This window comes from Eleutherodactylus coqui, chromosome 7 (genome assembly GCF_035609145.1).
Source record: "Eleutherodactylus coqui strain aEleCoq1 chromosome 7, aEleCoq1.hap1, whole genome shotgun sequence".
Classification (NCBI taxonomy): domain Eukaryota; kingdom Metazoa; phylum Chordata; class Amphibia; order Anura; family Eleutherodactylidae; genus Eleutherodactylus; species Eleutherodactylus coqui.
Genome location: NC_089843.1, coordinates 139,457,059 through 139,475,634, shown reverse-complemented (window position 1 = coordinate 139,475,634; position 18,576 = coordinate 139,457,059). Strand labels below are relative to the sequence as shown.

Genomic DNA, 18,576 nt, shown 5'->3' with positions numbered 1-18,576 from the left:
CAATTTGACATTCTGGTGCTTCTGGAAGGACCGCAACAAAGAAATATTTTGCAAGCTTCTCTGCTTTAACTGTTTCATGCATGCTGTAAAATTGCAGATCGTTACAGTGAGATCGATCGTCCAAATCTGCTACTTGCAATTTCAGTGCTCCTACCTCCTTCTCTAGGACATTATTTATATCCACGGCGGATGCTTGAAGGGTCATCCCAGCTATTATCATTCCTGTGCTTTTACACAGGAATGATCAATGCTAGTGAATGAAGGCAAAGATGGGTGGCAAGCGGGCCAGGGATTGTTTTGTCCCGCTTGCCACCCATCACAGTAAGAAAGCAGTTGTTCATACGTGAACGACTGCCTGTTTATATGTGCCAATCTGTCGTTCAGTTTTCTGCATGCACGAACGAGAATGCCCTTTACACAGTAGTTCTCTAATTCCTCAGGCACTCTCCAGTGGAGGAGGGTGCCTTAAACAGACTGGGACCTGTCCTGATTGTCTGCTGACTGAAAAGCTGGATGCACACTCTGGCTCTTTAGGAAATGCAGTGACAGCTGTGTTGTGAACAAGATGTGAGCGAGGATTTGGCATCTGCCACAGATCACATGGGGACAGCAGCATCAGCTATGACATATGAAAGGAGGTAACAGACGCCATTAGCTATGGCTGGCAGCTGTAAAAATTGAATTGTATTATTTTTACATATCTTTTTTAAATAGAACAAAAGTTAAGTCTGGAGTTATTTTTACTTTATGCAGTCATTGATTCTCAAAATAAATATTAATTTTTCACCACTTTCCATGATTCATCATAAATGAATAGCAACAACTGGTTTCGTACAGGCAATAGGGTTAGACAGCCTATAGTTAGCCCTGCGGTGGAAACATGTTAACAATGGGGGATGTTTCAGCTCACATTTTATACAATCCATTAAACTCTACGTAAACTACATCTGACAGGAGTTGTCAAAATACAGTAGTATCCACAGAAAGCAATGGCATCAATTAGCAGTTGAGCCATCCCTTCTTTTAGAGTGAACCTAATGAAATATAACTAGCCTCCCAAAGAAGTACAAGGAATACAAGTATTTGTTGGTTTTTAACAAGTGTACTAAAGGCAATGTTGTTCAATACCGAGGAAGCTAAATTTCAACATGGAACACAAGCTCCTACACTGCTTTCTTTTTCATTGGGTTACCTTACCTATAATCACATTTTTTTCAGCTGTAAGATCGCATTCTTGTTATTTTGCTGTTTTTCTACACATGACAAAAGTAAATACAAAAGATTATAATTAGTGTTACTCATCTTGATCAGCCAGGTGGAAACCGTCGAAAAGGCAGCTCCACCAGTGAAAGAGGAAGTCTTACGGAGGTGCGGCATAGTTTTTTCATCCTGTCACAGTATGCCCCAAAAGTACAGGGTAGGACGGACAGTCAATAGCAGCACTTAGTCATGATGGTCTAAGATTATGTCAGCTCCCACGTGGATGTACTTAGACATGGCGTTGACTTCTTTGACTTCTGGATGTCTAAGCAGGACAAGTGGCTGGAGCTGGCACAATATGCTTTAGGGTTACTTGTCTGCCACGCTGTCAGCGTGCTATTAGATAGAGAGTTTAGCACAGCTGGGGGTGTGATAAATGATTGACGCTTCCGCCAATCCACAGATGTTGAATGCCTACTGTTTATGAATTTCACCTGACTTCTAGAACCCCATGGCAGATTCCACTGATTAGTTAGCATGCAGACAATTTTTACTCACAAATGACTGAGCAAAGATTTATATCAAAGACCACACTGTGTCCTCAAGGTGCTATTCTTGTTGTATGAGATGTAATGCTAGAGAAGAGATTCATGTCAAATAAGAATACAAGCTGCATAATTGTTTGCATTATTATTACTCACAGGTTTTCTATGGAAACTGTTGTACAGTGATACCTTGGGTTAAGAGTGTCTCAGCTTACAAGCTTTTTGACTTGAGAGCAGGCTCTCTCACGAATTTTTGCTCAGATTTAAGAGAAAAAAAACTTATGTTTTTGCTCTTAAATCAGAGGTTACGAGGGTTACGAGCCTTGCTCCCAATGGGGCCGCCACTGCTGCCGGCAACCCCTGCAGTGATTTTCATGGAAAATCATTCCTAGCTGTAGTAAAAAATATATACTCACCTGTTCACCGCTGCCGGGGCTCAGGCGTGTCTAGCCGCCGCTTGTTCTCCCTGCATTTTTAATCCCCGCCTGCTGAAAAGCTTCAGAGCAGTGCAGGGAGAACAAGCGGCTGCTAGACACTCCTGAGCCCCGGCAGACAGGTGAGTATATATTTTGTTTATTTTGTTACTACAGATAGGGATGATTCCCCGAAAATAACTGCGGGAGTGTCGGCGTCCTATGGCTTTCAATGGGGCACACGCCATCCCCATTGAAATCGGTGGGAGAGCTTCGCAATCCGGAACGGATTAATGGGTTTTCCATTCATTTCAATGGGGAAAATTGATTTGACTTAAGAGTGTTTTGGGTTAAGAGCTCCGTCACAGAACGAATTAAACTCTTAACCCAAGGTACCACTGTATTTTCTTATTTAGTACATTTTTAGCATTTTGTAATAAATAAATATATATGAGAATTAAATATTGTTAGAAACAGAAAGAAATATATTCTCATGCACAAAAGCATTATTCTTAACAAAAAAGTATGTCAGTAAAGCTTTTGCATTACTTGCTTTTATAGGCAACAAAGCTTGTTTTGTTAATTATTATTTTTAGTCCAATCGTATCAGAATAATATTACATAGGTTTTATGCCTCCAAAAGGCTTAGGCCACTCTCACACACGCGTTCCGAGAATGCCGTTTACAATCGCAGCAATTTTACCTTGATTTTGAGCTCCATTTTTGAACGCACATCCCAGCATTTGACAGCACTTTTTAATGCAGCTCATCATTATGATGGGTAATGAGGTACATTAAAAAGCGCGAGAATAAGCGAAAATAGAACAGACAGCGCTCGAAAATCAAGGCGTTATAAACACCATGTCCGAGCGCAGGTTTGAGCAATGGGAGCATTTTTCCACGATTATCGCAGTAAAAAGCAGCCAGTGTGAGAGTGGCCTTTAAGTAAGCCTCCGTGATGGACATTTTCTGTCATGGTGATAGCGATAACACAGCAACTGTGCCTACATGATCACTGTGGTAGACTGGCACTGACTGACAACCAGGCTCCTCCAGTAACTAGCAGAATGGGAGATAACTCTGATCCTGGCCATTTAACCCCTTAGATGCAGCTGTCAATGGTTGATAGAAAGAGGGGGCTCACTCTATTCTCATTGTCCCCATAATCGCAATCATGTACAGTATGGCAGTATTACCTTCTTCTGCATGGAGACTGTAGAGTAATATAAGAGCTATTTTATACATGGTGAAGTTAGCATTAAAAAACATTTTAACGTTAAAGACTCGTGAGGTTAGAATTCAGATTTTTTTTTAGCAACAGAAACATTGCAGTTCAGCCTCCTTTGTTTGGCATGGCACTGTAGCTATAAAGAAGTGGTTCTGTCCTTCTGGTCTCAAATAACCACTTTAAGATTATGTTATAAATAAGTTTACCTTCACCAGTTGTGTAGTCTTGGCATTCATCTGTTTGATATTTGTGGGGGTTTTAATAGAAACTGCTAATTAAGATAAAATTCAGAATAAACCATATATAATATATTGAAAAGCAAATGTACATTTAATGAGTCTCATCAGCCATCAAGCCAAGACAATACTAGATTTACTCTGAAGTATGTACTTGTGGACCTTGCTTGTTTAGATCTGTGCTTACAACTGCACAGCTAGATTTCATTCTGAAATGTTCTGCTTGAAGTCCCAGGGATATTTTAAAGGTTATGATTTGGCTTGGTTTTGCAATGGTTGTTATAATTGGTTTGAGCATATCAAGGTCAAGTTGTTCAAAAGTCTCTTGCTCAAAACACTAATGAAAACCATGTTTCCTCATCAAGAAGTGACATGTCACTTCTTGATGTTGAAATGCACAAAAACACGGTTTTCCGTGACGCCAGTCCACATGCAGATTTTGCCCACTTACAGAGCAGATTCCGCATGCAGATTCGTGCTAAAATCGACATTAAAAGATGTAGATTTTGACGCAGAATTTAGAGGTAAAATAGAGTTTAGAGTTTACTGTGAATTAGGCTGTGTGAACATAGTCTAAGGGTATGTCAATATCTTGTGGATTTTAATATGGATCTGCACTAAAATCCGCATTATATTTTGTGCTGCAGATTTTAGTGCAGACTCTCACCAAAAGCCAGGTCAAAATTTGCTCCATTTAGGGTTCATTTTGAAATATTTTTTGATGCACAGTTGCAGCAGATTTCACCCTTTCAATTGAAGGGGGGAATTCTGTTGCGGGTGCACACAGAAATCCATATAATGATTCACTATCCTCCTTAAAAACAATGCCTCACATCCGCAAGGGCATCGCATATTGGTGTTTCACGGCCCAATATTGCACTTACCTATGTGAAATAAGCCTTATTTCTGGAAAAAGAAGCCTTTTTTAATCCTAACCAACTACTCTCACTTTTGATTCATATACATATTTTGTACTAATTTAATAAATAAATAAAGAATCAGAGTCATTAGAGTTGAAATATAGATAGTGGTAGGAAACCTACATACTGTATAATGATCTCAAATATTTTTACTTTTTTAAAATGTTTAGAGCTTCGCAGATGAATATGTACAAGGTTGCACTGGATGATGGTGTATCCAGATTAATATGTCACATATCTTTAGCAACAGATTATAAAAATAAATTTATGTTATCTTTGGTATGTCATTAATAACCTGGCTTAAGAGGAATTTGACACCTTTTTTTTGCAGTCCTCTCTAGAAGCAGCAGATCAGGAAGTCTTGCCGATCATAGTGATATGTCTGTGGTATGTATCTGTGTAGTAGTTTTGTAGAAACTTGCATTTTATTAGTAGCAGCCACACAGAGAACTAATTCTTGATATTCATGAGCTGCAGGCTAGCCACACCCACCCACCCTCCAGCCAATGATTGGCAGCTGTCAGCTTATTACTTTACATACAGCTGTCTGCCTGTTACTAGGAAATAGCTGTTAATCATTGGCTGGAGGGTGGGTTGGATATGGCTTGCTTGTAGCATGTTTCTCCAAAACTACTGCACAGATACATACCACAGATATATCACTGTAATTAGTGGCACTGTCACTACCTTATTCAGCTTTCAGAGAGGACTGCAAAAAGATAGTGAGAGATTCTCTTTAATGAATTAAAATAAACTAAACTTGCTTGCATAACAAACATATGTATTCATGATAATCTATAGGCAAAACATTACCCTTAATGTGTAATGTATTTGACCTAATGATAATTTGATATGATGCATGCAGAAATAGATGTACCTAGAACAGAGATACTCAACTAGGTTTTATAAAGGATCATTTATCTAGGTGTGCCATCAGGTGAAGGTCGTAAAACAAGGCACATAATTGTAATTATGTATAAATTATGGTACTGTTATGGTGGTATCAAATATGTGTAGGCTTTTACTTCTTCGTACTCTTGCACTATAGCACACTTAACTCACTATATTCTGAGTGTCATAGCTTTTTACTTTCCCATCAACGCTGCTGCGTGAGTGCTTGTTTTTTGCAGTATGAGTTGATGTTTTCATTTATTCCATTTTGGGGTATATACGACTTTTCAAAGGTAGGATGAACAAAAAAACAGCAATTCTAGTATGGTTTGGTATCCTGTCTTCTATAGCCTTCATCGTGAAGGTTATATAATATGATAATAATTTGGGTCATAACGGACAAGGAGATGCCAATTATGAGTACTTTTCTTCTCTCTTAATTATTTGATAAATTAAGCATTTTTAATAGAGAAAAAAAAGTCTTTGTTTCTTTTTGAATACAAAATATAACACTTTATTAATGTTTTTCCATTTTTTTGGCCTTCCTACTGGACTTGATTGCTGTTATAATACATTACAGTACTTCTGTACTGCAGTGTATTATACTTGTTGGTGTAACACTGACAAGTATTTAGTTAGGCTGTGCAGTATACAAATATGGCAGACCTAGTGTCATTGTTAGCCTCCCGGGTGCTACAGCTACCTATTGACACTCTACAATAGCATCATACAGTTCCATGCAAAGAAACATCACCCCCCACCCTTCAACCCTAGCATACAGTCAGGTGTAAACACCACATGCTCCCTCCCATCATCACCTACTAAACTCCTGAGTAAAAAATCAACACTACTCCTGCTTTTAGACACTCAATTTACATATAGTGCCATGTAAAACATAGCTCTCCCCCTCCTTTCAGAAGCAGTAATATGCAGTCACATGTAGAACACATTACATACCCTCCCTTCTGCCCCGGAACTGGCAGTGACTCTTTCTCCTACTGGTCCAGACAGCAGCGATCCAGATAGCTGGTGGCCGCGTTCTGCATGCAGGCCACAGGCCGCCTGTTGAGTCTAAAAGTAGTGACATGATCATATTATCTGACCCGCATAAAGATTTATACAAGAGCAGCATGTAAGACATGAGTGGAAAGCAAACCTGATTATGAGGAATAACAGGGCTTTAATTAGCTGCAATAAGAATTTTTTATTTCATTTTCATCCCAGCAAAATAACTATGCATATAAATAAGAACCAGTGTACTGATAAATAATTCTCTTGACATCTGGCTAGATAATGGTGAATCATATTATGCAAACCCAGCCTTAGATTGCAGTTGTCTGCAGTACTTGGACATACAGTTATATAATCGTATGATACCCATGTACACTTATGTTGAAATCATACAATTACATGCAGTGAATTTAGATTTATGTTATATTCAACATTTTACTGCAATAGCAATTGTTATTTAAGATTTTTTTTAGATCCCTATAGGTTGGTGAGTAGTTCTTGTATTATAATTCTCCACTTTGTGAGATTAAAGAAAAGTAATGCATTTTTTTCCTTGGTATTTTTAAGGCTGCATACTCATGAGACACCATCATCAGCTTGTTTGATTCCACAAATGCAATAGTTGTCAAATTGGGTAAAATATGATTATCTGGATAACACAAATATGTCTTCAGATCATTTCTGATTTCAATTCTGCTCTGCCTTCTTATTAATAAATAGAGAGACTGGTACAATACAAATAGCTATAGTGATCAAATTCCTAATGCAGTACAGGTTGCTTTAGCCCTTACACCCATTGTTGTTGACTGAACATTGCACAGATGCCCTAATTGAAATGGAAAGTGTACAACTGGCAGGTTCCCTTTAAAACATGTGTCATGAACATGTTTACATTTAGTATTTACAATTTGTTACTATGTTTAACTGAAGCAACAAAGTAGCAACATAAAACATGCAGAATTAGAAGTTTTCCGCACTATTTTGAACAATGCAATCATGGAGTTAGGGTGGTTTCACATCTGCGTTGGAACCTCCGGCCAGAGGTTCCGTCATAGATGCAGCTGAAAAGCCGGCTAGCTGGGTGGAAAGTGAGCAGACCCCATTGTAATCAATGGAGTACGCCCGCTGCTGTTTGCCTCCATTCAGAGATGGAATCATTCAGTCACAGGAATTCCCCTTTCTTGCTCTCTGAATGATGTAGGAAAGTGGAATCCCCAACACAAATGTGAAAGCACCCTTACCTAGACACACATGTTTACAATGTACAGTATGTCAAGTGCAATACTTTTCCATGCATAGCTATTTTATAAAAATGATATAAGAGTTCCTGAAATTGCTAAAGTTCTAGTTCACTATAGAAATGACTAACTGGAAAGTATGTCAATAGATACGCTTAAAAATAGTTTCCTCCTACAGCATCTTGTGGTCCTAAAAATATTGTATGGTTCTTTGGAATAGCAGTTGGATCTGGGGTGTACATAAAAGTGAAGAGCCCAAAAGAAAAATTAAATGGGATCCTTTCCTGGTACTGAATAACACCACCCTCCCTAACCAAGTGGAACTGAGGGTTTAAGGTTACTCTATACCCATGACATTTTCAGAATCCATAGGGTTCTGCTTCACACGTTTCTTTGCTTGTTTGCTAACATTGTAGGACCTGTGCAAGCTTTCACCATCCGTTAAAATAGACAGAGTATACAGAACTATGAGGAGGAGGATTAATGTAGTTCCACAAGATACTGCCACAATGATGAAGAAGATCAACTGGCTGGGCAGACCTAAGGAGAAGTGACTGTCCCCAGGCTACATCACTTAGTGCCTGCAAGCTGGTAGCTAGTGCCCTGTGCGACCGCATAGTTCCCACATAGCTCAGGCCAGCCATGTTCAGCCAATCTGATCAAGGGCCCTTCACTTATCTAACTTCATAATAGCTGCATAAACTGTCTCTATGGTACTTAACTTATTGAGTATGACTTCGTATCCTGGACGATTGCTCACAACTATATAGTCAGAACAATTCCCTATAGCAGCAATACCCCTATGTATTAGACTGGACTACTATTATAATAATAATCTGGAGCCATAAAATATTCTCCAGACTACACACAACAATGGTGGTCAGCAGCCATCTGGTAGCTTTATTTCAACTCTAAGTTGTAGAAAAGGCAGCATGAGACAAAGCTCAAATGTTACAAAAAAGTATACTACAATTTAAGAAGAGTTCTATCCGTTGCTTATAAAATATTAACAATTCGGTTTCAAGTATCCATGTTGAATTATCTTTAAATTGAAATGCACTCATGTTTTTGCTTGTGTTGAACATTGTTAGTGCTATTACAGAGAGATAGATTTTATGAATATTCATTTAAGTGTTATATGTTTAGGTACCTAAATCCTTTTGATTGTTCTGTCCTAAACAGCCACTAATGTAATACCAAGGATTTTATTAGCACTGTACAGCAAGGGCATACATTTCATTTCCATGTAAGGAAATCCTTACTAATGTGCCATGCCAGGATTAAATTTGTGTTGTGGTTAGAAGGGTGCATAGATTTTCCGCTCCCTTTGAAGCTTGGTTATCTAAAGGAATTTGTTTCCATCCAGTTTCTATGCAGTGGTCGTAGACATTATTGCACATTAAAGTCAGGATTTTTAAACGGATTATTGCTATGAAAGTTCCCTGGTTCTGTCACAACATGAATTTGATGGCTTAGGCAGCATGGAGTCTTCATCTATTTCACACATTTTAAAGCAAAATGGATTTCCTGACACATGCATAAAACTATTTAGAGGAAAATAAATGTTGAAAACAAAAATGTAAGCAGCAGTGATTTCTCACTTTCCACATAATACAATAGGCTTCATTGCTGAAATCCCATGGAAGCAATGTAAAAAATATGAGCTACCATTTTAACTGTTTCAAGAAACTTACACATGCATTCCCCGTAATCTGCAACACTAAAGCTAAAGGACACCAAATTATATTTATAAATCCCCCTATCATTCCCTCTATTAGATATGGCACACACATTTTTGTTGAATTGGGGAAATAGAAGGAAACTAAGCTTACTGAAAAAGGGAAAAAAAATGCACTGGTTGAAGTTTAAATCTTTCAAAAATATATTCTATTAGTAGAGAAAAGATAGCATGAAAACCGTGGACAAATACAGCTGAATTGACTTATTTACACCAGCCAATTATTGTTACGATATCTGGGTGAACTTAAGAATTATTGCCCTTTTATTTATTATTAGTGTTGAGTGAACTGAAGTAGTGGAAGCCTGTCGCAGGTCAAACTTTGCTAAAAATCCAGTTCGGCACAAACCTAATCTGAGTTTAAAGTAAAGCTCGGCCTGAGACAGGGTTCTACTGGTTCAGTTCGTTCAGCACTAGTTCTGCACACCGGTGTTTAACACTGTCTAAAGGTTTGTTCAGACAAGTGCTGTTTTTGCGCTGTTAGCAGCACACAGAACGCTCTTCTAATAAGAACCAATAGGTTCCTATAAAAATGTTCACATAAGAGAATGTTGGCGCTGAATGAATGCACCTAACAAAAGATAGGACATGTAGTGCAAACTCGCATGTCGGCACCGAGGTACGCACAAAGATAGGACATCTTTGCTGCATGCTTTCCATAGGCTTCTATGGGGGCCTTGAAAGCAAGCACCTCGGATTGTGTGAATGGGCTACTTCACGTCGCTTGAAGTAGCCCTTTCGCGCAATCTTTTCAGCACTATAGCAGTGATCTTTTCTTGCTACTAGCAGCACAAAAACAGCAATAAGGGTCATAAAATCTTATATAAAACTATTACAGTATGATACAGGGCATTTATGTCCCTTAAACAGTGTTATACACCAGTTTTAGGGGTTTTGGTGAACTTCTGGTTTGGTTCACAGTAATTCGAATCAAACCAAAAGTTTGGCAAACAGGCCAAACCAAACTTTTCAAAACTTCACTCACTATTGTTTATCATGCATCTTCATAGATAATGATCTGTAAATGTAAATTCTACTTTGTAGCTGTCAAAAAATTTAATGTGCAGTTGTGAAATTATGCTTTATTTTGCACTGCTGAAAGTACTCATTAAAAAAAACACACGTAGCAAGATCGGGTGAATGCAGAGGGTGAGGCTAGGTAGTCATGCCATTTTTCATCAAATATTAAACACTCAGTGCTGTGTGGGCAGATGCATTGTCATGATGGAAGAACCAGTCACCTGTTTGCCCACATAGCGCTGAGTGTAAAGCAATGCCACAGCCTCCATATTCATCCAATCTCACTTGTAGGCCTTTTTTAAGGAATGCTTTGAGCAGTGGAAAAGAAAAGGAAATTTCACAGTTGCACATTTTTCATATGAATCAACCATCACAAAATAGGAGGAAAACGTAACAACTTATTGAAAAAAATCACTTGAGCAGAACACACCCTTCCCCAGCAACATCGGCTGGCATAGTGCCTCAAAAGGGATCCGCAGACATTCACCTACCAACAGAAGCCTGTACTAGTAACACCCTGCCCACCTAAAGAAGAAGATTCCTGTTCACCCCTATTGTTCAAGCTGGCATCGGTTTAATACTATATGTTATTATAATTATTATCAGCATTCTTTCTCCTTTCACAATTACATGTACTAGAGTATTCTCACATTCGAGAGTTACAGCCCTGTTCATCTTGAGCCTTGTGAGTCATGAATAAAAAAAATCCATACTGCCAGAACTACAGTGACATTTACACAGGCCAAATAGTAAACTAGAGAAGGAGCAGAGTGGATTTATACTCTGCCTTGCAGTGCAGATTGCCCAGGGTCTGTTAAACCTTGCTGACAAGTTTTCAGCCCCTGTATTGCATGCTTACTAACACTTGAATTGCAGTTGTGAGAGATTTGTAAGCCTCATCTGTATTCCTCTTTAGAACTCTCATTAACTGTAAGAAGCACCCTTTTAAGGCCCATACCCACAACATAGCGGGATATGCCCATGGTTTTACGCTGTGGGAATCCCACAAGGATAAACATGAAAGTTCCTGCTGGCAATCATGGAAAATCGCACTTTTAACCACGTTTTTCCGTGGTCTTTACTAATACTATATTATTGGAGACCTGTCGCCATGGAAAAACGCAGTAAAATAGAACATGCCATGATTTTTTTCCCACGGCGTAAATCCGCGGCAGAATCCCGCATGTGAGGACTGAACTATTAGGTTCAATAGAATCAATAGCTGCGTTATTTTGCTGCGGATTTAGGCCACAGGAAATGCGGCATTAATCCATCCGTGGGCATCAGCCATTAATGTCAAATTTGTACTAACCCAGTCTTTTTCAGACTTTTGGAAAGTATGTACAATAGCTTCCATTAGTGGAGGTTGCCTAACATTTGCTACCTAGGTATAAAAGAAAAATATCTCAGAAGAATCTGAATAGAATAATAGGTTGAGCTTGTCCACAATTATGTCTTAACCCAAGCATGAGAAGGAAAGGCCATCAGTTTTTCACATTTGGTGTCAGTTTTATGAGGTCGAATGTTTTGTATATGGGAGAAGTGATCAGTAATTGAAAAAAGAAAAACAAAAATTAGGGAGAGCGCCATAGCCAGAGGAAAAAAGATAATTATATGGGATTCTACTTACCAGGTGTCAGGCGGAGCAACAAAAAACTTTTTGTGTCCCGCCTGCACCGGGAATCCAAGTTCACCTTTTCTAGGGTTTCTTTGCTGGAGGGTCTTCTTGTTTTATCCAGAAGAGTAAATCTATGTGTATCTAATAGTACTCAACCAAACTGTCCTGGAGAGCAGCAGCTTATAGAAATTTTAACTCTCCAATTTGCTCTATACTCCATTAAACTCGAGAAGAAAACACATCAGTTACACACCATTCTCTTAAATAGGAGCGACAATCAAAACATTGATCAGATGTTAAGAAATGCCCACCAAACCTAAAAAATATGAATTTAATTCAACATATTGGTACTTGGATATGAAATGCTAATTCTGTAATTCCCCCTCAATCCCTTAATCTACTTTTAGCATCAGCTATTCCAAATCATTAAATAGATGTGCAGATGTGGTTTTCTTGGTTTTAAAAGTCCTGCATACATTTACACATTGGCTTGATGTTTACAGTGCTTTGTGCAATCTATCTCAATAAACTTGCATTTCTGGCTTGTCATAAGGACTTGTCATAGATCGAAACCACCTTCCACATGAGTGACCACAGTCTAGGTGACTTGAATACCAGTAGCCAGTATGTAGACATTGACACAGTTTGTGATTTCATGCAATGTCCTCCCACAGCACAGAAAATGTAGTTCATGGAGACATTGGAGCTGAGATACTGCATGAATAATGCAGGACTACGCAATTGTTATTTCTATCCATTTCGTTTTCAATATAAGCAAATTCTAATGTATTTTTTCTTTCATCTGCAGCACGGAAAAGGATATGCTAGTCAGATCTACAGGACTTACCTGAAGCAGCATGATTTGCACAAGTTGACCAACAAAAGCATCAACTTTTCAACTTCATTATCCTGGCCATCTAGTCTGGTATAAGAGAAGGAATAAAAGTCTGCTGCTGAAGGCATGACAAACTAAGGACCTTTCTGCTCTCAGCAGGCCTGAGAAATGAGTTGAAATGTGAAGAACTGTAGAAACTGTAGAGGCGACCGCCCTTGCCTCACTTAACAGTGTGTGCCTGTTTACAGCACTATATATCTTTCTTTCTCCAAAATGTCACTGAGCCCTTTAGATGTTTCTAAACACCACAAGAAGCCAATCGTACAGATAGAACATGCATTATAAATGCAATATCACTGTTTTAAACTTGACTGTTTTATATTATTTTTTTGTGTGATGAAGTGTTATCCAAATTATCCAAACTTTACAAGAGAGATTGTGATCATGTTATTTTCACCTGTGGGTCATAAAAGAAAAAAAAAAAAAAGAAAAAATATTGTTTATCCGCGACCCATGGAATATCAAGGACATTCTGTAGTTTATACACCGTGTTGCAAAGTGTTTACTGTACTATTTCAAAGCTTCTAAATAAATATAAAGTATATATATATATTATATAATTTTCTGAAAAAGTGGTACAATTTAATTGATTTATAAATGGATTCATACAGCCCACAAGATAAAACATGTAAAACTAATTCAGGTCCTAAATTATTTATTGTTGATAGAATTATTAAATAGAGTTTCATAATGATAGATTTGGACCAATTCCTGTTCACCCTGTTAAAAGAAGCTGTAAGCTACATCAGATTTGTACGGAACTTTAAATACCAAAGATGCAGCTTTCAAGATTGAGCACTATGACCTACTATGGCGTATTTTGATCTTCCTTATTTTATCCTGTGAATTTTAATTTTACAGCTAAGTTTTATAGAAAAAAATGGGAACTGATCTGTAAATGTTGTGAAAACAACACTGGATATTCTGTACAGTTTGAAATTGTAAAATATGTACCTGAAGATTACTATTTTGAAAGATTAGCCCCAAATCATATAAACTTACACGTATCTTTCTCTAGCATAGTTTTGTGGAAACTTGAAAAATATATATCTTCTAATCTTGCCTAGAAATGTTTTTTAATAGATGAATCATAAAACATAGTGTTTTCCAATTCATTTTTTACACAGCAAGATTTAAAATTAGGACCATTTCACATTATTATTAAACACTTCAATATTATCTGTGTCTATGATAATATTTTTTCATGGTATAATTGTAATATATCTATATATATATAAATATATATATGAAGAGTAATATGTTTTATTAAAGAAAACAAGTGGCTCATAAGGACAATCATTTTAAATTCAACATTTACTTCCATGTCAAAAAGTTCAAATATCATCAAAATATTAAAAGGTTCTTATTTTTATTTTATTTTTTCATATTCCAGCGTGTTTGTTGTAATTCTTTGTCAATATTTTTTTATCTGAATATATGTCACAAGAGTTGTCATTGACTAGATGTCATATTGAACATGTTTACAAAAGCAATCCTTTTGATTGTATTAGCAAATGGATTGGAATTCTGTTATAGATTCTATATGTAGCTTAAGGCTAGGGCTATATGGGGGACTCTATGCCATATTAACCGACCAATAAAAAGATCCACCATTATTTGAGGCCATGCTGCCAATTGACTGGAAAGTACAATGGATAATTTCTGCTGAATCCAATTATCAAAGGCTATGGATACCTTTGACTTGGAAAAAAACAAGTGTTATCTTGAGTTAAAAAAGTGTACTAAGTTTCAGATAGAAATCTCCATTCATTCATTAGTTTTCAGACCTCCTGTTATAGAATTTATAACCTGCTTCTAGTTTCATACTTTTCATATTTAGGCATGCCATTCTCAGTAATACATGCTGGATGTGAATTCTGTGGATCCAGCATGCTGCTGCCTTTACTATAGTAGCTCTCATACATCAGAATTGATGCCTGCACTGACTTTCCATCCTACAGCCCATAAAGGATCTACTTATCTACTCTCTACTTTGCTGACCAACACTGATACTGAACAGTATGTAAGTCCCCCTCTCCACCAGTAGGGTTTGCCATGATTTGCCCTATTTTCTCTCTACACAGATACACAACTTGTGTGAGTCACACCCTCCCCTCCTCTGCTCTCTTCTGCCTATCAACACTCTGATAGAATATAGACCCTATGATCTAGATATCCACTCCCTGAGGAGTTGGATGCTTTCCTCCCTCTTCACACTTGTATCTGCTATGTATAGCCTCAACTCTTACACTTTATTTAGAATTAATGATTATTGTTCAGAAAACAATTGAAATGAGTGAAACTGAATGATAATCATTCAGTTTTAGGGCTCATTCAGACTAGCCCGTTTCGCGCTGTTAACAGCGCATAGAATACACTTCTAATAGGAGCCAATAGTTTCTTATAGAAGCGTTCACATGAGAGACTGTTAGGCACACTGAATCAGCGCACCTAACAAAAGATAGGACATGCGAATGCAAACATGCATGTCGGCTCCGAGATGCGTGCAAAGATAGAACAAGTCCTATCTTTGCTGCATGCTTTCCATAGGCTCCTATGGGAGCTTTGAAAGCATGCAGCACACACCTCGAATCATGTGAGTGGGCTACTTCAAGTAGACCGTTTGAAGTAGACAACGACTGAACGATAAACAAGAATCATACTCTACTAGTTTGTCGTTCAATATCAACCGGCATAAAGATTACAGCCGACTAATTGGGCAGTTTAAACACTTATAGGAATATGAAACACAGAACAATTATTGAACAAGAACTGCATGATTCTCAATGAGAATCGTGTAGTCTAAACTGACAGCTTGAGCGCAAACAAGCTGATGATGATGTGCCCAGCTCGTTCGTGCGGGCAAAAGAGAATCGTGAGATTCTCGTGCCATGTAAAAGGGCCATTACATGCTGTTATCATTAAAATTGAGAGAAGGGAGGGGAGAGTAGAGAGCTGACATAGGCAGAGCTGTTAGATGTATGTCAGAAGTAGCAGCACAGTCAACTCTATGAAGGAGTTGCACAGACTAACACAGTAAAATAGTAAGAATTTTTTTTTTTAATGAATAATATTTAAAAGTTGCTTAGTTTCTATTTTACAAAAAAAGAGCAATTAAAAATGTAAGTGCCAAGGTTTCCATAGCCTTTAATATTATCAGCAATGTATCAATAGAATGGCTAAACACATAGAAAGGGTTGTCTTATCTCAAAAACTCATTTCAGTAATTTCTTATGGCATATTAACATTATAGAGCGAATCTATTACTCCAGAACTCCCTATATGAATCGTAGTGGAAAGATGCTTAGTAAAAGCCATGTATTGTTTATTTATATAAATGGCCTCATCTAATACTACACATGTGGTTGCTGCAGGGGAATAAAGCATCCACTGTTTGCCAGGGTTCATGTAAGCCCAAATATAAAGAGGTTTTTCTGTGGTTAGACAACCTCTTTAAATAATCGAATTTGACTTCTATACTTATGACTGATGCAGGTGTATTCATTGTTTTGCCAACATTGAAGGTTAGCTCAACAAGGTTGCCTAAACATACTATTCTTTTACCCGCTTAAACCATTTTTGTGCAGAAGAACGAATGAGATGCAGATGTAGTAGTACTGAATTTGTTATTTAACTTTGGTCGTATACATTCTTTATGATAACGCAGAAAGTTTACCTACAGTATGTAAAACTAGTAGATAACACAATGGAGCATATTTATGCAATAATACCAGTTTTCTGATGTACTTGCATTACTCATTCAATTCTACAACCAAGAATTACCCACCAAATTTTCAGAAGCCTAAAAAATCTTGAATTTTTCTAGAAAAAATGCGGGCCAATATTATGCCAATATTAGTAAATGTGCTCCATTCTATTATCTTAGTAACTCAGCTCTACTACATCCGTTATTGATAGGCTTATAAAGTTGCTTTACATTTTGTATGTTTATAAATATTCTGGTTTTAGTACTATTGAACATTACTTAAAACATAAATGTAAAGGGGTAAATATCTCTATGGGACATTTTTTTTTATATAGGATACATAACGAAGCGATGAGCTGAAAACAAATACTACCTTACTTTTTATATTCTCTTGGTATTCTCCAGGGTACACTAGTTTATTGTCACTACACTGGAGCTCAGGAACAGCCTGCCACCATGTAGTGTCATTTAACAGCTATACCCATAAGACATAATGATTATGAATGCTTGAAAGCAACACAACATTTTATAGATATAGGATGACATGGATAGAAGTATCAAAATTGTGCTCCCAAAACTACTCCCGAGAAGGATGCCTCTGTATGCCTATGTAGTTGCATACATCCGTCATTGGCTTCTATTATGAAAGGTACATGCCAAAATATTTACACATGGTGTAAATGTATATTTTTTTCAAAAGAATTGAATTATATAATATTTTTAAGGGATTCACTTCTTTTGAAATCATAGTTGTGAAAAAGGTACACTGGCATTTTGTATATTGGCAAACGAATGCTAAAAGAACTCAGCAGGTTGATGTATACTTTGGAAAGTGCTCCTGATGTACAGTATATAATGAATCATAGGTGAGATGTGAATACAGTAATACAAAATACTTTTTGAATCACATATGGGGAGATACTGAACGTTTCAAGATTAAATTAAAATTGAGCCTTTCACATACCTGTTTATCATATAGTTCATAGATAATTGTGTCCTTATGCTCATAAATAAGCAACACAAAGTCACAAAATACATACAGTAAGTGTAACCAAAAGAGCCACATTTTTGGAGTGATTGTGTCTGTCCTGTAAAAACAATTATGTCTTAGAAAATTATATCATTTTATCTAATTATTATTTTTTAATTAAAAATATAAAAAAATAAAGTGAAAAAAAAAAGTTGTATAATGAATAATACACATTTGTGTATTACAGAAAAAAGACATATACAACTTCAATATAATTTTGTTTAAACTGCTTTCTTTTGTACAATATATGTATATTTGCACATGATGCCAATATAATTAGATTAATTAATAAAATAATAACACTACTTCTTCCTCTTACCATCCAGGTTTTATATTGTGTAAATAAACACATTTATGTGGCCTTTGTCCTCTATTTCAGTCCAAATCACTGTGTTAGCAATCTTTTACAATGTAACAAATCAGACCAAGGAGCTTTTTCTGTATGTGTCTTAGGTACTGGATAGCCAGATGTGTTTTGTTTTTATGTGTGTTTTACACTTTTTATTTACTCTATAACATTGTTACAGCTTTCAAATTTATTCATATAAAGTAGATACAAAATAAGGAGTATACTTATTGCAAGCTGCTAAAACAGTACAATGTTCTATATTGTGCTCTTTTTTGACTGTATAAAATGCAGTGGGTAACCATATTAATAAATTAAAACTATACCGTAGTCTTAATTTGCAAGTCTAACTCTTAGAATTAAATGCTAAAGCATACTTGTTTACGATAATTCAAATAATGTTTCTTTTATTTGTTTAAAATTTTTTTTTTTTAGATTTTTGAAGCTGTAGAGCAGATGCCCTTCTTTTTACTGGGATTTAAAAATTTATCACTTGGATTCAAAATCGAAACTCCAGTCTTGTGCATCCCCTGCCACTCCT

The 18,576-nt window shown here is 36.9% G+C and overlaps 1 protein-coding gene across 2 annotated transcripts in view; it reads left to right on the top strand.

The window, feature by feature from the left end:
- PCDH10 (protocadherin 10) overlaps window positions 1-18,365 on the top strand; it is a 61,000-nt gene extending 42,635 nt beyond the window's left edge. For both annotated transcript variants that reach the window (XM_066573746.1, XM_066573745.1), the window contains one exon: window positions 12,867-18,365. In XM_066573746.1, the coding sequence (XP_066429843.1) occupies window positions 12,867-12,886 (20 nt within the window). In that variant the 3' untranslated portion in view covers window positions 12,887-18,365. The remainder of the gene's footprint in view (window positions 1-12,866) is intronic.
- The last annotated feature ends 211 nt before the right edge of the window (window positions 18,366-18,576 follow it).